At 55.0% G+C, this 17,850-nt stretch overlaps 4 protein-coding genes across 4 annotated transcripts in view; 2 read left to right on the top strand and 2 right to left on the bottom strand.

The window, feature by feature from the left end:
* Nucleotides 1-121: 121 nt before the first annotated feature.
* PTSG_04124 (uncharacterized protein) lies at nucleotides 122-4,403 on the bottom strand. Its single transcript, XM_004994962.1, has 10 exons — nucleotides 3,994-4,403; nucleotides 3,554-3,645; nucleotides 3,323-3,395; nucleotides 2,917-3,048; nucleotides 2,262-2,628; nucleotides 2,000-2,039; nucleotides 1,640-1,759; nucleotides 1,264-1,474; nucleotides 933-1,058; nucleotides 122-676 (listed from the first exon to the last, which is right to left on the bottom strand). The coding sequence occupies exons 1-10, from the start codon at nucleotides 4,333-4,335 to the stop codon at nucleotides 281-283; spliced, it is 1,899 nt and encodes a 632-aa protein (XP_004995019.1). The 5' UTR covers nucleotides 4,336-4,403; the 3' UTR covers nucleotides 122-280.
* Nucleotides 4,404-4,427: 24 nt separating this feature from the next.
* PTSG_04123 (uncharacterized protein) lies at nucleotides 4,428-10,500 on the top strand. The gene is made up of 16 exons (XM_004994961.1): nucleotides 4,428-4,693; nucleotides 4,933-5,009; nucleotides 5,256-5,475; nucleotides 5,751-5,897; nucleotides 6,055-6,225; nucleotides 6,452-6,481; nucleotides 6,688-6,790; nucleotides 7,061-7,215; nucleotides 7,386-7,516; nucleotides 7,677-7,792; nucleotides 8,041-8,101; nucleotides 8,239-8,343; nucleotides 8,874-9,017; nucleotides 9,239-9,665; nucleotides 9,912-9,985; nucleotides 10,123-10,500. Exons 1-16 carry the CDS (start codon nucleotides 4,456-4,458, stop codon nucleotides 10,258-10,260), a joined length of 2,337 nt encoding a protein of 778 aa, XP_004995018.1. The 5' UTR covers nucleotides 4,428-4,455; the 3' UTR covers nucleotides 10,261-10,500.
* PTSG_12129 (uncharacterized protein) lies at nucleotides 10,397-15,768 on the bottom strand (the record flags this gene model as incomplete). Its single annotated transcript, XM_004994960.1, has 15 exons — nucleotides 10,397-10,836; nucleotides 11,072-11,197; nucleotides 11,352-11,495; nucleotides 11,697-11,888; nucleotides 12,167-12,304; nucleotides 12,519-12,632; nucleotides 12,912-13,036; nucleotides 13,223-13,334; nucleotides 13,595-13,670; nucleotides 13,785-13,930; nucleotides 14,211-14,360; nucleotides 14,532-14,588; nucleotides 14,910-15,003; nucleotides 15,145-15,239; nucleotides 15,484-15,768. 15 exons carry the CDS (start codon nucleotides 15,766-15,768, stop codon nucleotides 10,690-10,692), a joined length of 2,001 nt encoding a protein of 666 aa, XP_004995017.1. The 3' UTR covers nucleotides 10,397-10,689.
* Nucleotides 15,769-16,260: 492 nt separating this feature from the next.
* The window catches only part of PTSG_04120 (uncharacterized protein), a gene marked incomplete at both ends in the record, with an annotated part of 3,413 nt that continues 1,823 nt past the window's right edge, over nucleotides 16,261-17,850 (top strand). Inside the window, 3 exons of the mRNA XM_004994959.1 lie at nucleotides 16,261-16,362; nucleotides 16,564-17,205; nucleotides 17,448-17,850. The exon at nucleotides 17,448-17,850 is cut by the window's right edge and continues 109 nt beyond it. Coding sequence (XP_004995016.1) covers nucleotides 16,261-16,362; nucleotides 16,564-17,205; nucleotides 17,448-17,850 — 1,147 coding nt within the window. The remainder of the gene's footprint in view (nucleotides 16,363-16,563; nucleotides 17,206-17,447) is intronic.

Raw genomic sequence — 17,850 nt, 5'->3', positions numbered from 1 at the left:
CTTGTGATTGTGTCTAACAGGCCCCTTCCATTCGTAAAGTTTGTACTGGAGCAGTGTAGCAATCGCCACCTGCATGTGCCATAGAGTATGTAGACAAGACACGCACTGCATCACACCATGTACAAACACACACACACACACACACACACACACACACACACACACACACACACAAAACTACATCACAAAGAGGCGAAAAGGGAACAAGGACCCGTAGCATCAACGCAGGGCAGTGCACGCTCATCATCAATCGGAGCATGAAGCACAGTTGTTGTTGCGGCTATGATCGCTTCGCAGACTTGAACGACCGCAAAGGGTCCTGGGCAGACCGCCTCTTACCGCTCTTGGCCCCACCACCACCACCACGACCACCACCACGACCACCACCGCGACCAGCACCACGACCAGCACCACGACCACGCCCCCTGCCACGACCTCCACGGCCACCACGGCCACCACCACCACCACCACGGCCACCGCCACGACCACCATCACTGTTGCCGCCTTTGCTGTTCTTGTTCTTCTTCTTGGACACACGAAGCCGCTGTGCATCTGTGGATTTGGGCTTGAGGTAAAATGGTAAATCCTTCAAGTGCGGCTTGATGTCCTTGACGTCATGCAGAACCGTGTCATGTCGCAACACCTGCAGATCGCGCGGGTTCTCCACAAAGTGTGCCTGCAGGCAAGGAATACACAAAGGGGAAGGGAGGGTTGAGCGATTGGGAGGTGTGAGGAAGAAGCGTGGGTTGGGTTCAGGATGCGATAGCCAGTACGCCAATACATCCGCAGCAGAGGCAGTTGTGTGTGTATGTGCACATGCGTGTGACTGCATACACACACACACACACACACACACACACACACACACACACACACACACACACACACACACAAGCATACACACAAAAGCGCACGCGCACGCAGACGCCCACCTTGAGTGTTTCTGAGTTGAGGAGCTGGAGCTCAATGTCGCGGCGGATGGCGAGGTCGATGTCACGCTTCGTCACGTGCGCAATGGCATCGTCGACACGATACTTGAGCGGCTTCACAACGTCCACCTGGTCATGCAGTGAAGCGACGTGAAGGTGGTGAACAGCAGACAAAATTGTGGTGGTGTTCGGGTGTGAGTACATCACGTATGCAATGAACGCACGATGAATGCATGACAGCACCACCCGATACGTGCAGCAGGTGTGTCAGCCACAAAGTGATCCTCTAAATCACAGTCACTTGTCGTCAATGGCACACTCCCCCCTCACACACCTTAATCGTGTATGGCTTGATAATTTCCCCATCCTGCGCATCAATCTCAGTCTCTGCCTTGCCACCCTCATCATTGCCATCCACATCCTCGTCGTCATCGTCTTGTGCCTTTGCCTGCTCCTGCAGAAACTTCTCCACCCTGTGCAACGCGGACCGCTGTCGCGGATCAACAAATGACAGCGCAATCCCGCTCTGCCGCCCCCGAGCAGTGCTATACGCGTGTTGGTGTTGAGTGGTTGGTGAGAACGAGGGGAGGTGGTGAGGAGGGGTTGAATAACACGCATACAGCCCAAACAGACACGCACATATGCACACGCACGCACACACACGCACACGCACACACACACACACACAAACATGTGGACGGGAAGCTCACCGGCCAACGCGGTGGACGTATCGCTCGACGGTGGGCGGGAAATCAAAGTTGACGACATTGGTGACGTCCTTGAAGTCGACGCCACGCACAACACCGTACTCATTGTCGCTCGCAACAAACCTGGAGCAGGGACGAGGACACGGAAGAGGAGAGGAGGGAGGAGTGATGCTGAGTGCTAGAGTGATGTTGTGGGTCAATTGAAAGCAGTTGCATTGCACTCAACGGTGTGTGTGTGTGTGTGCTGTGTGTGCTCAGTGTGTGTGTGTGCTGTGTGTGTGTGTGTGTGTGTGTGCGTGTGTGCGGCTGGGAGGATGCATGGGAGACGCCAAGCATCAATAACATAAGGGATGCTGTCCGTACTTTGCGTTGCGCGGTTTGATCTTCTTGCCCTGATTACCATCTACAGATGGCGCATGTGCACATGAACCGTGAATTAGAAAACAACACACGAAGGCAGGCAGGCACACACATACAAACAAACAAACACGCACGCACATACACACGCACACGCACATACACACATACACACACGCATACGCACATACACACATGCACATAGCCAAGCAAGACATTTGGGCGAGGCATGTTGGCTCATCACATCCCAAGAGCAACGACACCGCACCAGTCTCGTCGGAAGCGATGATAATGTCGTAGATGCCCTTGTTGAACTGCGTGACAATGTGGCGGCGGCTGTTGGCGGGGAGCCGCGAGTTCAGCGCACACGAGCGGATGGAAAACTTCTCAAGAAACAGCTTCAGCTTGTAGCATTCGTTGACCGTGTTCACAAACACCAGCGTCTTGCCCGACAGGAGCTTCAGTGCGAGCAGGGCGTAGAAGTTGAGATATTTGTCTTCGTCATTGCACACGAGCGCGTGCTGTTTCAGCTGCTCGTCATCGGGGAGATCCGACTCCTCAAGTTTGATGATGGCCGGCGACCGCAGCACAATGTGGCTCTTCAGCGCCTGGATGTCCTCGCTCATCGTCGCGCTCTGCCGACACGGTGTGGGGGTGGAGCGTGTGAGTATGAGTATGAGTGGAGGGTGTACGTTTTGTGTTGTGTTGTGTTGTGTTGTGTTGTGTTGTGTTGTGTTGTGTGTGTTTGTGTACGTTTTGTGTTGTGTTGTGTTTGTGTGTTTGTGTGTGTGTGTGTGTGTTTGTTTGTTTGTGAGGACTGTGTGGTGTCAGTTGTGCGTTGTGCATTTTTGGTGGTGTGCGTTCATGGTGATTGAAAGAGGCAAAAGGCAGCGTCAAGAGACACGAGTGACATTGTATCGTACCAGGAGAATGGTCTGCTTGACGGATGGCAGGACGGTTGAGAGCTGTCGTACGGCATCGTCGTGCCCATATGTGAGGATGAGATCTGCTTCGTCGAGCACTAGCATCTTAAAGTCGTCTGTCACAACCACTCGCTGTGAGTCAGTCAAACAGAGCAAAGTTGGGATGAATAGGTGAATCGAGGAATGCGTGTGGACAGAAAGCAGCTTGCAACAAGCGGGTACAACGTGAGTGACTGGGACACACGCACACGTGCAGACAATGGCGTGCATTGTGCACGTGCAGGGCTTACTGCACGCGTCCATTTGGCCATACAAAGCATACACAACAGCGAGACGCCTCACAAAACCACACAGCATATATCCAAGCACACGCCATCAACAACAGCATGATGGGGGAGAGTCACACCTTCTCCAGGATCTTGGAGAGAACAGTGGTTGGCGTGGCAACAACAATATCCGGCAGGTCCGTCAGCAGTGACCTGGCAGAAACAAGGGGATGTATGGTTGATACATGAGCCATACAGATAGTTAACGTTGGGCCTGGCCCCCTTGCCACAAACGCTCCCCATGACACTCTCAAACAGTCTCCACAATCCCACCACCGTCATGTGAGCTTCGCAGCATCAGGGGCACTTACGCGTCATCCATCTTCTTGCGAGAGCGGGAGGACGAGGCTGATGCAACGACGGAGACGACACTCACTTGTTGCTCGCAGTGTGCTGCAATTTGCTGTCAAACGCCATGCAAGCATGGAATTGTGGGGTGGAGAGTGGAGGGAAGATATCGGGGATGAATACGTGCCTGTTGCGCAGCCGCAACACATGATTTCAAAACACAGGGAGAGGTGCAGCCACAAACACAGACATTGACAAGACAGGCAGACACACACAAACAGTTAGATACACACACACACACACACACGCACACACACTCACGCGCACAGACTCACACGCACACAGACTCACGCACAGACTCACACGCACACAGACTCACGCACAGACTCACACGCACACACAGACTCACGTACACACACGCGCACACGCACACACACGCACACACGCACACACATGCACCTACCTTGAGTGTGTCTGCAGTTTGGTCCACCAGCTCCTTGGTGGGAACAAGAACAAGGGCGAGAATTCCATGATCCTCACCGCCAGAGGCTGTTGTTGCGCGTTCCTCCTTCGCCTTGAGCACTGCGTTGATGAGCGGCAGGGCGTATGCGCCTGTCTTGCCAGAGCCTGTGCGGGCGCGGGCGAGGATGTCGCGGCCCTCCAGCGCACACGTGATGACGGCACGCTGAATAGCGGTAGGCCTTGACCAGCCCATTCGCTGCGATGCCTTGGCTGTCCTGGGGTCAAGCCCCAAGGACCCCCACGATGTAGACTTCTTCTTGCTCCCTTTCGCTGCTGCGCTCATGATCGGCTGTGTGCTGTTTGGGGTGTAGCAGGTGCACGTGTGTTTGGCGGCCTCCGAATGGCTGGGTGCACAGGGAATACATTTTTTGCTGTCGGGTTTCACCCCAACTGCCTGCCTGCCATGATGACTCATCATCGCTCTCTGCTGTTGGCTGTGGTTGTTGTTGTTGTGTGCAGTGGCCACCTCGGTGGTGTGCATGCACAGCTAGGGCTGCACCTCAACGGCGATGGCTCCTATGACGTACGCGTGCGTGGCAACACGTGGCTGACATCAGCGGACACGGCGTTCTACGTCAACGATGAGTGGCTGAGCATCCACAACTTTCGCCTCGCCCTCACGAAGAACACCACCACGCGCGGTACGTTGGCACGAACGATCAGGGGATGGATCGAGTGAATGGATCGAGTGAATGTGCGAGTGTGTTTGTGAGTGTGTGTTTGTGAGAGTGTGTTTGTGAGTGTGTGTATGTGTGTGAGTGTGCGTGTGAGTGTGTGTGTGACATGGAGCTGCGGGTTGGAGAATAAGCCCTGCAATAGCCACCAGGGCGCATCTCTGCGTGCCTCGCTGACAACAGGTCATTGTTTTTCATTTCATTAGGCGCAAACAGCTACGGCTCCTTCACGGAGTACACCAACACTTGGAAGGCAGCATCGCAAGTGCACTTTGGCTTTGAGGTCTAGAAATGCGCCTATGCGCATCCCTCCACCTGATCCACATCATGCATGCGACTAAGCGACAGGGCGCCACATACCACGCCTCGGAACACCGCCTTGCCGTCACACACACACACACACACACTCACTCACACACACACACACACACACACACACACACACACTCACATACACACACACACACACTCACTCACATACACACTCACTCACTCACTCACTCACTCACGCACTCACGCACGCACGCAGGTTGAGACGGCGTTCAAGGTGTATGAGAATGGCAATCGCATCATGTTCACGCAGCGGTGGGTGTCTGGTGGCAAGAACACGTCAGCCGGCACCACAGACAATGTCCTCTCTTCCTTTCCATCGTTCAACCTGAGCCATACCCCACCTTCTTCGCTCCATCTCGGCTGCGCCGGCTGGTTTGGCACTTTCATCGACGATTCCCATCGCGGGCCCGCCATTGGTGTGTGCGCGTGTGTGTGTGTATGCATGCATGCGTGCCTGTGTGCGCGTGTGTGTGTGCTGTGCGCGCGTGTGAATGTTCTCTGCAACGCGCGATGTCAGAGCTTCCGAGCGAATTGTGACCCAAGCCCTGTACTATGCCTGTGTGCGTGTGTGCTGTGCGCGCTTGTGAATGTTCTCTGCAACGCGCGATGTCAGAGCTTCCGAGCGAATTGTGACCCAAGCCCTGTACTGTGCGCTGCCATCGGTTCGCTGATGTACGTGCGTTGCTTGCAGGCAAGTGGCCGGATGGCACGGTGGGCGGAAAAGACTTTGGGCCAATGGTCCTGTTTGATCGTGACACGGACGATGCTGTTGTCTTTGCTGCTGCATCCGAGTTTATGGCCGCATCCGTGGAAAAGACCGACAACGCCCTCCGCGCAGGTGCGTCCTGTATGCTTGCACGCACACACGACAATGAAGTGCACAGCGCCTTGCCTGCACCGCACGTGCATAAGCATGCATCAATCACCTCACAGCCATGCCTTTTACACATGCACTTACACACACACGCGCGCACGCAACAACGGCGGCCATGCAGGCATCCTTGGTTCTGTGGAGGAGGTGCCTGCCGGGTTCAGTGTGGCATTCTCGCTGACACTCAACACGACCGGCGTCAACAATGCCATGACGAGCTGGGGCCGCGCCCTCCGCCGCCACTACAACAAGAGCAGCGCCCCTGCACAGTGCGACTTAACCCTGCAGTACCTCGGTACGCGCAGGCACGCTCATACGTGCTTGTGTGTGTTTGTGTGTGTGTGTGTTTGTGTGTGTGGTTGTGGTTGTGTGTGTGTGCGTGATTGTGATTGTGAGTGTGAGCCTGCATGCATGCATGCTTTTGGACCCATGCACCTGTGTTTCCATTGCTCTGTGCACATCATGGTTACTCATCCCGCCCATGTTGCTCACTTTTTTCCTTTGTGGTATCGCTGCCGTAGGTTACAACACGGATCACGGCGCCTACTATTGTGAGACTTTGAGCCTGACAAAGCGCTGCTCTGCTGAGAGCATATTGCATCATCTGACGCTTCACCACACCACCCAAGCTGTCCATGGGATTGCATATACTTCACAACCATGATATCGAACACGCTCCACAACTGCAACCCTTGTCTCCTCGCCCGTACCACCAATCCCTTTCTCCCACATGTCGCTGCCACTGCGGTCCATTCAGACTACAACCCGCAGTCGCCCAACTTCAACGAAACGCTCGTTGGTGTGTTTGAGTCTGCAAAGCAGCAGAGCATCCCCTATCGCTGGATCCTCCTCGACTCCTGGTGTGTGATGATGATGATGATGATGATGATGATGATGATGATGATGATGATGATGATGATGATGATGATGATGATGATGATGATGATGGCGGTGGTGGTGGTGGTGCGTTGCTGCAGCGGCCCGAGCTCGTCTGGAGTCTGCACTCCCTTGACCTCCACGCCACTGCTGATAGATAGGGTTTGATTGTATGTCAAACGTCACCACACTCATTCCACACCAACCCCTTGACATGTACTGCATTGCGTCGGCTTCGTTGACCGCACGTGCAGGTGGTACTTCAAAGGAACCGGGAACGGCGTGAAGAACTGGACTGCAATGCCGCAGATCTTTCCCCCAGGCGGCACGGACGGCCTAGCGGAGTTCACTTCCATCACACAATGGCCCGTCATCGGCCACAACAGATACTGGTCAAACAACACAGATTGTACGTCGCAAACTTCTGTGCATGTGTATATGTGTGGGTGTGTGCCTGTGCGTATGTCTGTAATACGTGCGCCGTTGCAAGTGTGCAAAACTTGGTGAGCGTTTCTGCACACACACACACACAACACACACACACACAAAACACACACACTTTCCTCCTCGTGGCTGCAGATGCCATTCAGAACGGTGGCAAGTTTGCGTTTTCGGACAACAAGTACGCGATGGTTGTGCCGCTCGAGCAGGCCTTCTGGGACTTTCTCCTCGGCAGCAGCAAGAAGTGGGGGCTCGCCGTCTACGAACAGGTGCACTTTCGTGTGTGTGTCTGTGTGTGTCTGTGTGTCTGTGTGTCTGTGTCTGTGTGCGTGTGTGTGTCTGTGTGTGTGTGTCTGTGTGCGTGTGTGTGTCTGTGTGTGTGTGTCTCATTTCTCAGCCATCTTTGCCCTGCCAACATGTGGGGGACAGGACTGGCTGTACAACGAGTTCAATGGCGTCCCACTCCTGACGAAGAACATCAGCATGGCCCGCACCTGGCTCATGCAGATGGGAAACGCCGCAGCAAAGCACAACCTCACCATCCAGTACGCGCCCTGGCCATGTGTATGGGTGTACCTATGTGTGTGTGTGTGTGTGTGTGTGTGTGTGTGTGTGTGTGTGTGTGTGTGTGTGTGTGTGTGTGCGGGCAGACGGGCGTGTGTTTATATTTGCTTTTGGTGGCACGTATTGCACGCGTGTGCGTGTGCTGCATGGCTTCTACTCTTCCCTGTATCTCATGTGGTGTGCACTCCTTTGCTGCCCATGGCATTCCCATCCCACTGCTGCTGTCCAGGTACTGCATGCCGTACCCGCGGCACGCACTCCAAAGCGTTGAAATCTCACCCGTCACTCAGGTATCGTGGTGGTTGTGCGTGTGCGTGAAGGCACGCATGCGCACGGCTGTATGCGATGTGTGGTTGCACCACCAACACTCACACCACGACGTTCCCACAACACCACCACGGTACCACCGCCACCACCACCATCACAGATTCGTGCGTCTGACGACTATGTGCCCGGCGCGGCTGGTCCGGACCAGTGGCGACTCGGATCGTCCTCCATCCTCGCACACGCACTCGGTCTCGCCCCATTCAAGGTGGCCGTCATGATGATGATGATGATGATGATGATGATGATGATGATGATGATGATGATGATGATGATGATGATGATGATGATGATGATGATGATGATGATGATGATGATGATGATGATGATGATGATGTATAGTTGTGGTTGTCGTTGTGGTAGAGTTTGCGGGACTTGATTATAAATTTTACATCATGCCCTTGAGTTGTTGTGACATGCTAATTGGGAGCGGATATTTTAACCCCGGTCCTCCAACAACTATGATATGGCGGATGCACTATTAATTTAAGATTCAACCATCGTGGCCTCATGTAAGTATAGGGGAGACACTGTGCGTATGATCAATGGCAGAGTCGGGCCCCAAGAGATAAAGCCGCCTCGGGTAGCACTAAGACGAGTTCGGTTTGATAGGCTCACCTACGTTCTACACACACACACACACACACACACACACACACACACACGCACGCGCGAACGCACGAACGCACGCACACACACACACACATACACACATCACATGCGCGTGCGTGTGCGCAGGACAACTTCTGGACCACGCCACGGCAGCCGAATGCGTCGACGGGGCCGCTCGGGCACGATGACGCCGTGTGGCGGGAAGCGGCGGTGGCCACGCTCTCTGCAGGGCCCGTTACTCCGGCAGATGGCATCCCGTACCAGAACAAGGTACGCATGGTGATGGTGGTGGTGGTGGTGGTTGCTTGTGTTTGAGCTTGGAACTGTGTACTTGCTTGTGAACGAACAAACAGCAAAGTCGCACCACACACACACACACACACCCTCGCATCTACACACACCCTCGCATCTACATACACCCCCCCCCCAACTTCTTGACACTCACGAGCTCCTTCCTGGTCCCTTTTTCCTTTGCCTACGCATGTGCACAGGAGTTGATCATGCGCAGCTGCAACGAGGACGGGCTGCTGCTGAATCCAGACCGCCCAGCCGTCTCCATCGACCAGACCTTCAAGGCCGCGGCCTTTGGTGCTGCGTTTGGTGCCGCGGGCCAGCTGTGGGCGACCTACTCCACCATTGGCAGCCACCGCTTCAACCACGTGTTTGCGGCCGAGATGAAAAACACGTTTGACCTGCTTCCGTCCACGCTGACGGTGGATGCCACTGCCACGGCCACGGCGACAGAGGGGATGGTTGCATATGCCGTTGCCAACACGACCTCCCTTGATGTGTCGACGCTTCGTGTGCAGCAGTTCTCGCGCGAGGTTCCCATTGTCATTTCAGCCCAAACCTCCACCCCAAACACATTTGATCTCTACCACACCGCACCCGTCTTTGACAACGGCATCGCTTTCCTCGGTCAGTGCGCGCTTGTTTGTTGGTTGGTTGGTTGTTTGTATTGTTGTGGTTTGTTTGTTTGTGTTGTTTGCTTCGTTTGTATTGTTGCGGTTTGTTTGGTTGGTTGGTTGTTCTTTTTTGGTTGAATGCTTGCTCGCCTGTACGTTTCTTTGCGTGCCTTTGCTGCGCGCTGCATTCACTCTCACGCCACGAGCCATGTCACCACTGCACCACTCTTCCTCCTCCATTCCCTGTTGATACCGTCAGGCGAGCTGTCCAAGTGGGTGCCCACGTCGTCCAAGCGCTTCAAGGGCTTCACCAAGACTGCATCCAGCATCAAGGTGGCACACCCGCACCTACACGTACACAAACACATACACTCACATACACATACACACATACGCACAAAGCACATACGCATACACATACACCCATTCACAAATCAACTCACACTCCCTTGTGCGTGCATCCACCACAGGTTGAGGTTGTGGGCGCGCTTGGCGAAAAGGTGACAGCGCACTTTGCCTACATGTCCAGCAGCACCAACGACATCACCATCAAGCATGCGTCTTGCGTCATCTCTGGTGGCACCTCGTGCCACATTGAGTCTCCATGATACAACACGCAGTCATATGATGACAAGCAGTCGCGTCATGTCATGTCCTTTGTGCTGCTGTTGTCTGTCTGTTTTTGTTTCTTTGTTCCTTCACGCAACGCGGCGCGTGTGTGTCTTCAACACCCGTCCATGTTTGTGTGCTTCTTTGCATTGTTAATTGGGTTGTCTGCTCCCCAAAGTCCATTGTTCTCATGCGTGTGCGCGCGTATGTGTGCGTTCACGCGTAAACCGTTACCGTGACTGTGTGACAGCAGCCATCTACTTGATACCGCATGCTACACCACACAGAGGAGGAAAGGGGGTTACTATGAACAGTTGCTGTGCATGTGCATGTGCATGCGTGTGCATGTACATGTGTGTGTGTGTTCGTGTGTGTTCGTGTGCATACACAAACACATGCAAGCAAACGGGTGCACATTTGCGGGCGCGCTACAGCTCGTCGTGGTGCGAGGGAAGGTTGAGGTGTGCAGTGACCCCGGCAACAATGCGAGCAGCAGCACCATCGGGTAAGGCAACCCGTTTTCGCCCAACACCGCGCTCATCCGGCACCAGCGGAGAGAGCGAATACGACAGGTCCTAGTGTGCATGATTTCGGAAGGAGGGGATGATTATGGTGATCACGGTGGTGAGAAGACAGGGGTACGTACTGTGTGCAAGTACAGAACAGATCGCACACACACACACACACACACACACACACACACATGGCCGCTCGCAAAGGACTAATCCTCAATCATACTCTCATGCACATGGCCGCGCACATCTCGAAAAAAAGTGCAGCCCTCGTCAACACCCCCATGTGCAGGCTCACCAGGGCAAGGGCGAGGTGGCGGTAGTGTTGCGTGTGCGTTGTGTTGAATCCGATTTCAAATAACGCGGCGCCTGACGGGCAGAAGATGACGTTTGCCAACGCACCACCGTGCACCCCAACAACAACCTGCCAATGACATGTGTGTGCGTGTGTTGTGTGTGTGTGTGTGTTGTGTGTTGTGTGTTGTGTCGGTTCGAGAGGTCGAACACAACAATGCATTCAACCTCCTCCCAGAGAATAGCTGTCACATATCGTTGATGTGGTGAAGCAGGAGACCTACGTCTGCTTGGCTGAAGAGAGCGATGGTGTTGGCAATGGGCATTTCCTGTCCGCGAAACACAACGACACGCGCGTGGTTGCCAACAGCCGTCTCAATGGCGCCAATCAACGCATCCTCCTCGTCCAAGATCCGCATGCGCTCCGTCTAGTGATGATGATGATGATGATGATGATGATGATGATGATGATGATGATGGTAGTGGTGGTGGTGGTGGTGGTGGTGGTGAGGCGTGCGTGTGTCATTGTGGACATAATTTGGTTTGCTTCGCCGCTGCTACCCTGCTGTGTTCGGGTACTTCCTGTCGGCCTTCTCATGCCACATGTCCGCGTGTTGCGTCATACACACCTTGCGTGATGCAATGATGATGAGTGGGCGGTCTGCGTGTGTGTGTACGGACGGCAGCACGGCCTTCACGGCGTCGTTCGCCGTCATTGTGTCACGCACGCGTCGCAGCAGCCAGCGCGGGGCGAGCGCATGTGTCTGTACGTCGCTGCCGTCGTCGGTTGTCTGCCAGTCAACAATATGAAGCGTCTCAATCTGCAGACACCACGCGCAGCATGTGCAATTGTGAGCGTGAATGTGGGTGAGTGTAATGTAAGTATGTGTGTGTATGTGTGTGTATGTGTGTTTGTTTGTTTGTTGTTTGTATCATGAGCACGCCTGAATACGCATGTGGAGGCTTGCTGTCACGAGAAAAAAAAAACACACACACACACACACAATGCCCAGTATACCTGCACACACACACACACACACACACACACACACACACACACACACACACACACACACACACACCTGCACACACAACTCACGCGCAGTCGGATGTCGTTGAAACCAGACTTTGTGTCGTACGGGAACACGCGGGCGGCAACGGTGGACGGGAGGAGGTCGAGGTATTGCGTGATGAACTTGTTTCCCGTGTCGTCTTGCGGCAGCACAAGCGGCGTCGTCTGCAGCATCGGCCGGATCGTGTTACACACAGCAATGTGTGTGAGTGTGTATTTGTGTGTGCAAATATGTGTGTGTGCATGAGTGCATGTTTGTTCACACAAAGTGGATTGAGCTCAAACACACACACACACACACACGCGCGCGCACATACACATACACACATTAACACGCACACTCACACACTTGTGCAGGGACCAGCCAAACACGTCCCACCTCTGGTGTGAGGTCGATGAGGACGAGGAGCCGGCCGAGCGCTTCCGTGAGAAAGTGGAAGTAAGAGCGCACCGCATACGAGACGACAGTCGCCGCACTCGTAAGCAGCGGTACCTGGCACCGGGACGATTGGGTTGAGGTGAGGGGAAGTGGGGAGGATGTGGTAGACGGTGAAGGCAAGGAAAGGCAGGTTTGATGGATAATGTCGCTTGGACAGCAGGGGAACTAGTTACACACACACACACACACACACACACACACACACACACACACACACACACACACACACACACACACACACCTTAAATATATACGCGCCCACACATCTTCACACGCGTACACACATCCACATATGTCGCCCCTCCCCCCCCCCCACCATGCACTGTGCTGCACCTGTTGGGGCTGCTGCATGCCGTGATTCGGGAGGCGACCGCGACTGAAGTCGAAGAACTGCCCGCTGCTGTACTCGTCCCACACCGGCTGCACCTGCACATTCGCCAACACATTCACATACACGCCTGATGCGACGAAAGGGGAGGGGGGGGGTGGATCGGGATGACGTCGTGAGATGGGAGTAAGTCGTGTCTGTTGCTTGGCGCTGACTGTACGTAGGGCGTCTTATTCGCTTGAACGAACGCACACGCACACACACACACATACACACACACGCACACACACACACACGCACGGACACATTGGCTCACCTGCTGATCCAAGCTGGAGCCAGCAGTCGGTGTTGTGTGTGGGCGATGGCGCAATTAGACCGTCGTTGCCAAACAGCGCCGCATTTGGCAGCGTGATGTGCCAGACGGTACCCTGCTCCATGAGTTGGTTCGTTGCACGGCAGTCGTGAGTATGTGAGCATGTGCGTGGTTGTACACGAGGGAGACTTGATACTGGCTGCAGCAGTACGCACACACATAACAAACACACACACACATAACAAACACACATGAACACACACACCAATGCACACATGAGCACACGAAAACACACACACACACACACATGACCATACACATGAACACATGCACATGGCGTCACTGCAGGCTGCGAGCACCATCCCACAGCTTCACCTGTGTGTATGTCTGTGTTGCAACACCATCGTCCTCGCTTGGTGTTGGCGACAGCAGGCGCACACTCCCGCTGAACCTGGCATATGGGGGGGGGGGCAAATGAAGCACAAAGTACGTGTTTGAGCAAGCAAACGCAAACGCAAACGCAAACGCAAACGTTGGGCAAACAACCAAACAAAGCCAAACGAACTTGTGCTCTGAGTCGAGCCTCTGGACGCGGGTGCCGGGAGGCATGTTCCTACGGCGCCAGCCCGTGTAGAGGCGGTCTGATTGCGTACAACGCCATCCACGCGCACGTGCGCCCGCAACAAACCCGCGGTGGGCGATATGCGCTGCCTGTGGTTGAGGTTAACGGGGAACGGCGTGTTTGGACACAGTGAGCATGCAAGAAAGCCGTTGTAAACGGGCAGTGGGCAGGTAGTGGCGTGGTGCACGTGATGTGACCGACACAGTATGAACAACACAAACACCAGTGCTCATGTACAATGTACATGTGCACACACACACACACACACGCACGCACACACGCACACACGCACACACGCACACATCCACGCATGCACACACACACACACACACATATATATATATATATATATATATATGCTGCTTCCACCTGCTCGAAATGCTGGTGGGCAGTTGCTTGCAGGGACGGGTCTGTCTCGGACTTCATCAGAAGCATGGTTGCAATGCCGCTGTGCGTTTCTGGGGAAGGGATCATGGCCAGCTGCTTCTGCGCCCACTCCAGCGCCTCCGTGATGTTGCCCTGTGGTGGGGCGGTGGGAGAGGTGCAAACACACACACACACAGAGTGGAAAGCGCGCAGGACAATGAGCGCCAGGACAACCCTCCGGCATTGCAAGGTGCGTGCTAGCGCACGGACAAAGCCGCATGCACACTGCAGTGCAAGGCATGCGAAAACGTGTGCTGACGATACCTGGCCAGCATTGTAGGCCTTGTCGCGGTTGACGCTCAGCCGTCCAAACCGACAGTCCTGTGATGTGCGATGCACGAATAAAATGAACCAGAGGCGTGGCAAGTGTATGGCATCACGCTGTAGGAGACGGTGTCGTGCGAAAGCCGTGGAACACACACACACACACACACACACACACACACACACACACACACACACACCACACACACACCACACACAAACACAAACAAACAAGCAAACAAACAAGCAAACAAACAAACAAACAAGCAAACAAGCAAACACGGGACACTGGGATGGGGAAGCAGAAGAGGAAGCAGCGTGGTGTTCAAACGCCCTTGATGTGCACCAGGACGCAATGTTTGTGTAGGAGACACGCACCCTCATTTTGGCGGCCACCACGGCGTGCATTTGCACGTCATCAGCAGAGAGTCGCTTCAGCACCTGCTCCCAATACTCGAGGCAGTGATCAAACCTGAACGCACAAGCGTGGATCAGTGTACGGGTCACGGACATTGAGGAAGCGGGGTTTTAGTAAGTGCGGCAGCAACACAACGCACAGCCTGGGGAAGCGAGCCAATAGTACGACATGAAAGCAGGCAATGCAGCAACGCACCGCTGCGAGTTGTAAGAGTAGATGGCCATGTTGGCAAAGGCCTGCGGGTCGTGGGGGTCGATGGTGACTGCTCTTTCGAAGGCCTCAAAGGCCAGCTGTGAGGGATGTGAGCGTGGGTGACTTGTGATGAAGAAGGGTTGCAGAAACCAGGCGTACACAAGACAAGGCTTCGACCAGCACCTTGGTTGGCTTCCATACACCGCTCGCAGCAATCATACACACTAACTGCACTGACCACACACCTTGCAGACCACACACACTGCACACTAAGCGCACACACACACACTGCACGCACACACACACACACACACACTGCACACACACACACTGCACACGTACTGCGTGCTCCCGTTCCGATGCATCGAGCTGGCCTTGGTTGTGGTAGTACGCGGCTTGCTTGGCGTGCGATATGATGGCATCACACTCTGCATCATACCTTGCACTGCCAATGCACACGGATGTGCAACAACACAAAAGCAAGCACAAGCCAAGCAGCACCGCTGTCATCATCGTCCGTTCCACAGAGGTGGTCGCGACAGCACAAAAAGAACTGCCGGGCTTGTGCTTGAATCTGCTTTGAAAATGAGTGACTTGGCTGATTTGCGGCTGCCCGCTAAATAGCATTTCTTGCGCCGACGCCAACTCACCGCTGCTGCTGTTGGTGTTTGGTGAGCGCAACGCGCGTTGTTTGTTTGTGCTGAGGTGTGTTTGTTGTTGGGATGTTGGGATGATGCTGAGTGGTGCTGGCGGGCGGTGCTGCTGGTGGAACAGCAAGCACTCTTGTTGAGTGAGTGTGTGTGAGAGAGGCTGACTTGCCCTGGGGATGGTCACTGCTGGGGATACTGTTGGTGCACCCTTGCTGCTGCACCTCAGGCTGCTGTGTCAGATATGAAGTGTCGAAGCACACACTCTTTTTGTTGTCATGGCTGTATGGAATATGTATCGTACCTTGTCTTGCTCACATGTTTCACGCCCATGCTTGTACGTTTGTGTTTGCACAGACGCTGCCTCAGCGGAGCTTGCGAGCCTATCCAGAGCCCTCCTCCCCCTCCTCCCAGTTTAACACGCCAAGGGATTTGTTTGCTTGCCTCGTCACATCATCGTCATTTATTCACCATGAACGACGACGCCATTGTGAAGCAGGGGTGGCTGCGCAAGTCACCCCCTGCCGGTGTCATGAAAGCATGGAAGAAGCGCTACTTCTGCCTCAAACGCAAGGTGTGTGTGTGTGCGTGTGCGCGTGAGCGTGTGTGTGTGTGTGTGTGTGTGTGTGTGTGTGTGTGCGTTGCATGCTAACTTTGCTGCCACCGGGCGTCAGGCCTAACCCTCCCCCGCCCACGGCTCGTTCCACCACCCTTCTCACCGCTTCCCTTGCCGCTTCCCTCATCCTCCCCACGTCCCCCGCATCACGTCCGGTAGACGGCCCAAGGCGCTGCTCGGTTGGAATACTATGCTGAGACAAACAAGGCTGCGCGCGGCGTGATTGACCTGCGCACGTGCATCTCCATTGAGGAGGCGCACCACGAGCCAGAGAAGAGCCGGTACAACTTTCGCATCGTCACACAGGGTCGCACCTACACACTGCAGGCGCCGTCCTACGATGAGATGAAGGAGTGGATGAAGGTGATTTGTGACGAGGTCTTCCCACCAGATGATGGCCGTGCCAAGACAGCAACCCTCCCCAAGCAGCAGCCACCAGCCATGGCCGCGCGCGCCCAGCTTGCCGTGCCCACACAGGATGCTCCGCGCCGCACCTCCATCTCCTTCAAGCGCCGCCCCGTCGTCGCGCCCGGCCCCCGCGCAAAGCCGCATCATCCGCAGCCCTCGCCGTCCTGCCCCTGGCTCTACGGCAAGATTTCCCGCCAACAGACCGAGAGCCTTCTCGCCGACTATGGCCTGCAGGACGGGCTGTTCCTGGTGCGTGAGAGCTCGCAGCCGGGCGCATTTGCCATCTCGGTCTGCTACAAGGGCAAGGTTGTCCATCACCTCGTTCGCCCTCTCCCCACAGGCACATTCCAAGTCAACGAGCACGAATGCGGCGAGTGCACGTCACTTGACGAGGTGCGCCGGCGCTGCTGATGCAATTATTTTACCTGAAGCTGTTGTTGTTGTTGTTGTTGTTGTTGTTATTGTTGTTGTTGCTGTTGTTGCTGTTGTTGCTGTTTGTTGTTGTTGTTGTTGCGGTGGTGGTGGTGACAGAGATGTCCACTCCATATCCCCACACGCACTCACTCACTCGCTCACTCGCACGCACAAACGCGTCCCCCTTTTGCTCACTCCCTTCCCTTTCTTTTCTCTGACAGGTGATTGACTATTTGGAAACGCCGAAAGGCCCGCCACTGAACTGGCGATACGAGCTGAAGGTGTGCCCGAAGACATACGATGAGCAGCAGACTGGTGGTGCGGACAAACCCCCCGCCGAGATGCCGCCGCTGCCGCCCAGAACGGACGGGGTCCAGAACGCCACCGACCCCGCAGGCAGCGGGCGCTCGTTTCCAGCCACACTCCTCAACGTGCGCTCCACAAACCCGCTGTCCGTGGCGCAGGGGGCGCCGTGCATGGTGCGGATAGGTGCGGGCGCCGTGACGCTGGTGGACTCAACCACATCTCTCGATGCCTGTACCTGGCCAATCACATCCATCTTCGACTTTGGTGTTGAGCCGGCGCAAGGGTCGTTCTTCCTGCGGTCCAACGACGACCAGTGTG

This window comes from Salpingoeca rosetta (genome assembly GCF_000188695.1).
Source record: "Salpingoeca rosetta unplaced genomic scaffold supercont1.9, whole genome shotgun sequence".
NCBI classification, from domain to species: Eukaryota; class Choanoflagellata; order Craspedida; family Salpingoecidae; genus Salpingoeca; species Salpingoeca rosetta.
The sequence above is the reverse complement of the archived record's forward strand: the minus strand, read 5'-3'. Positions and strand labels throughout refer to the sequence as shown.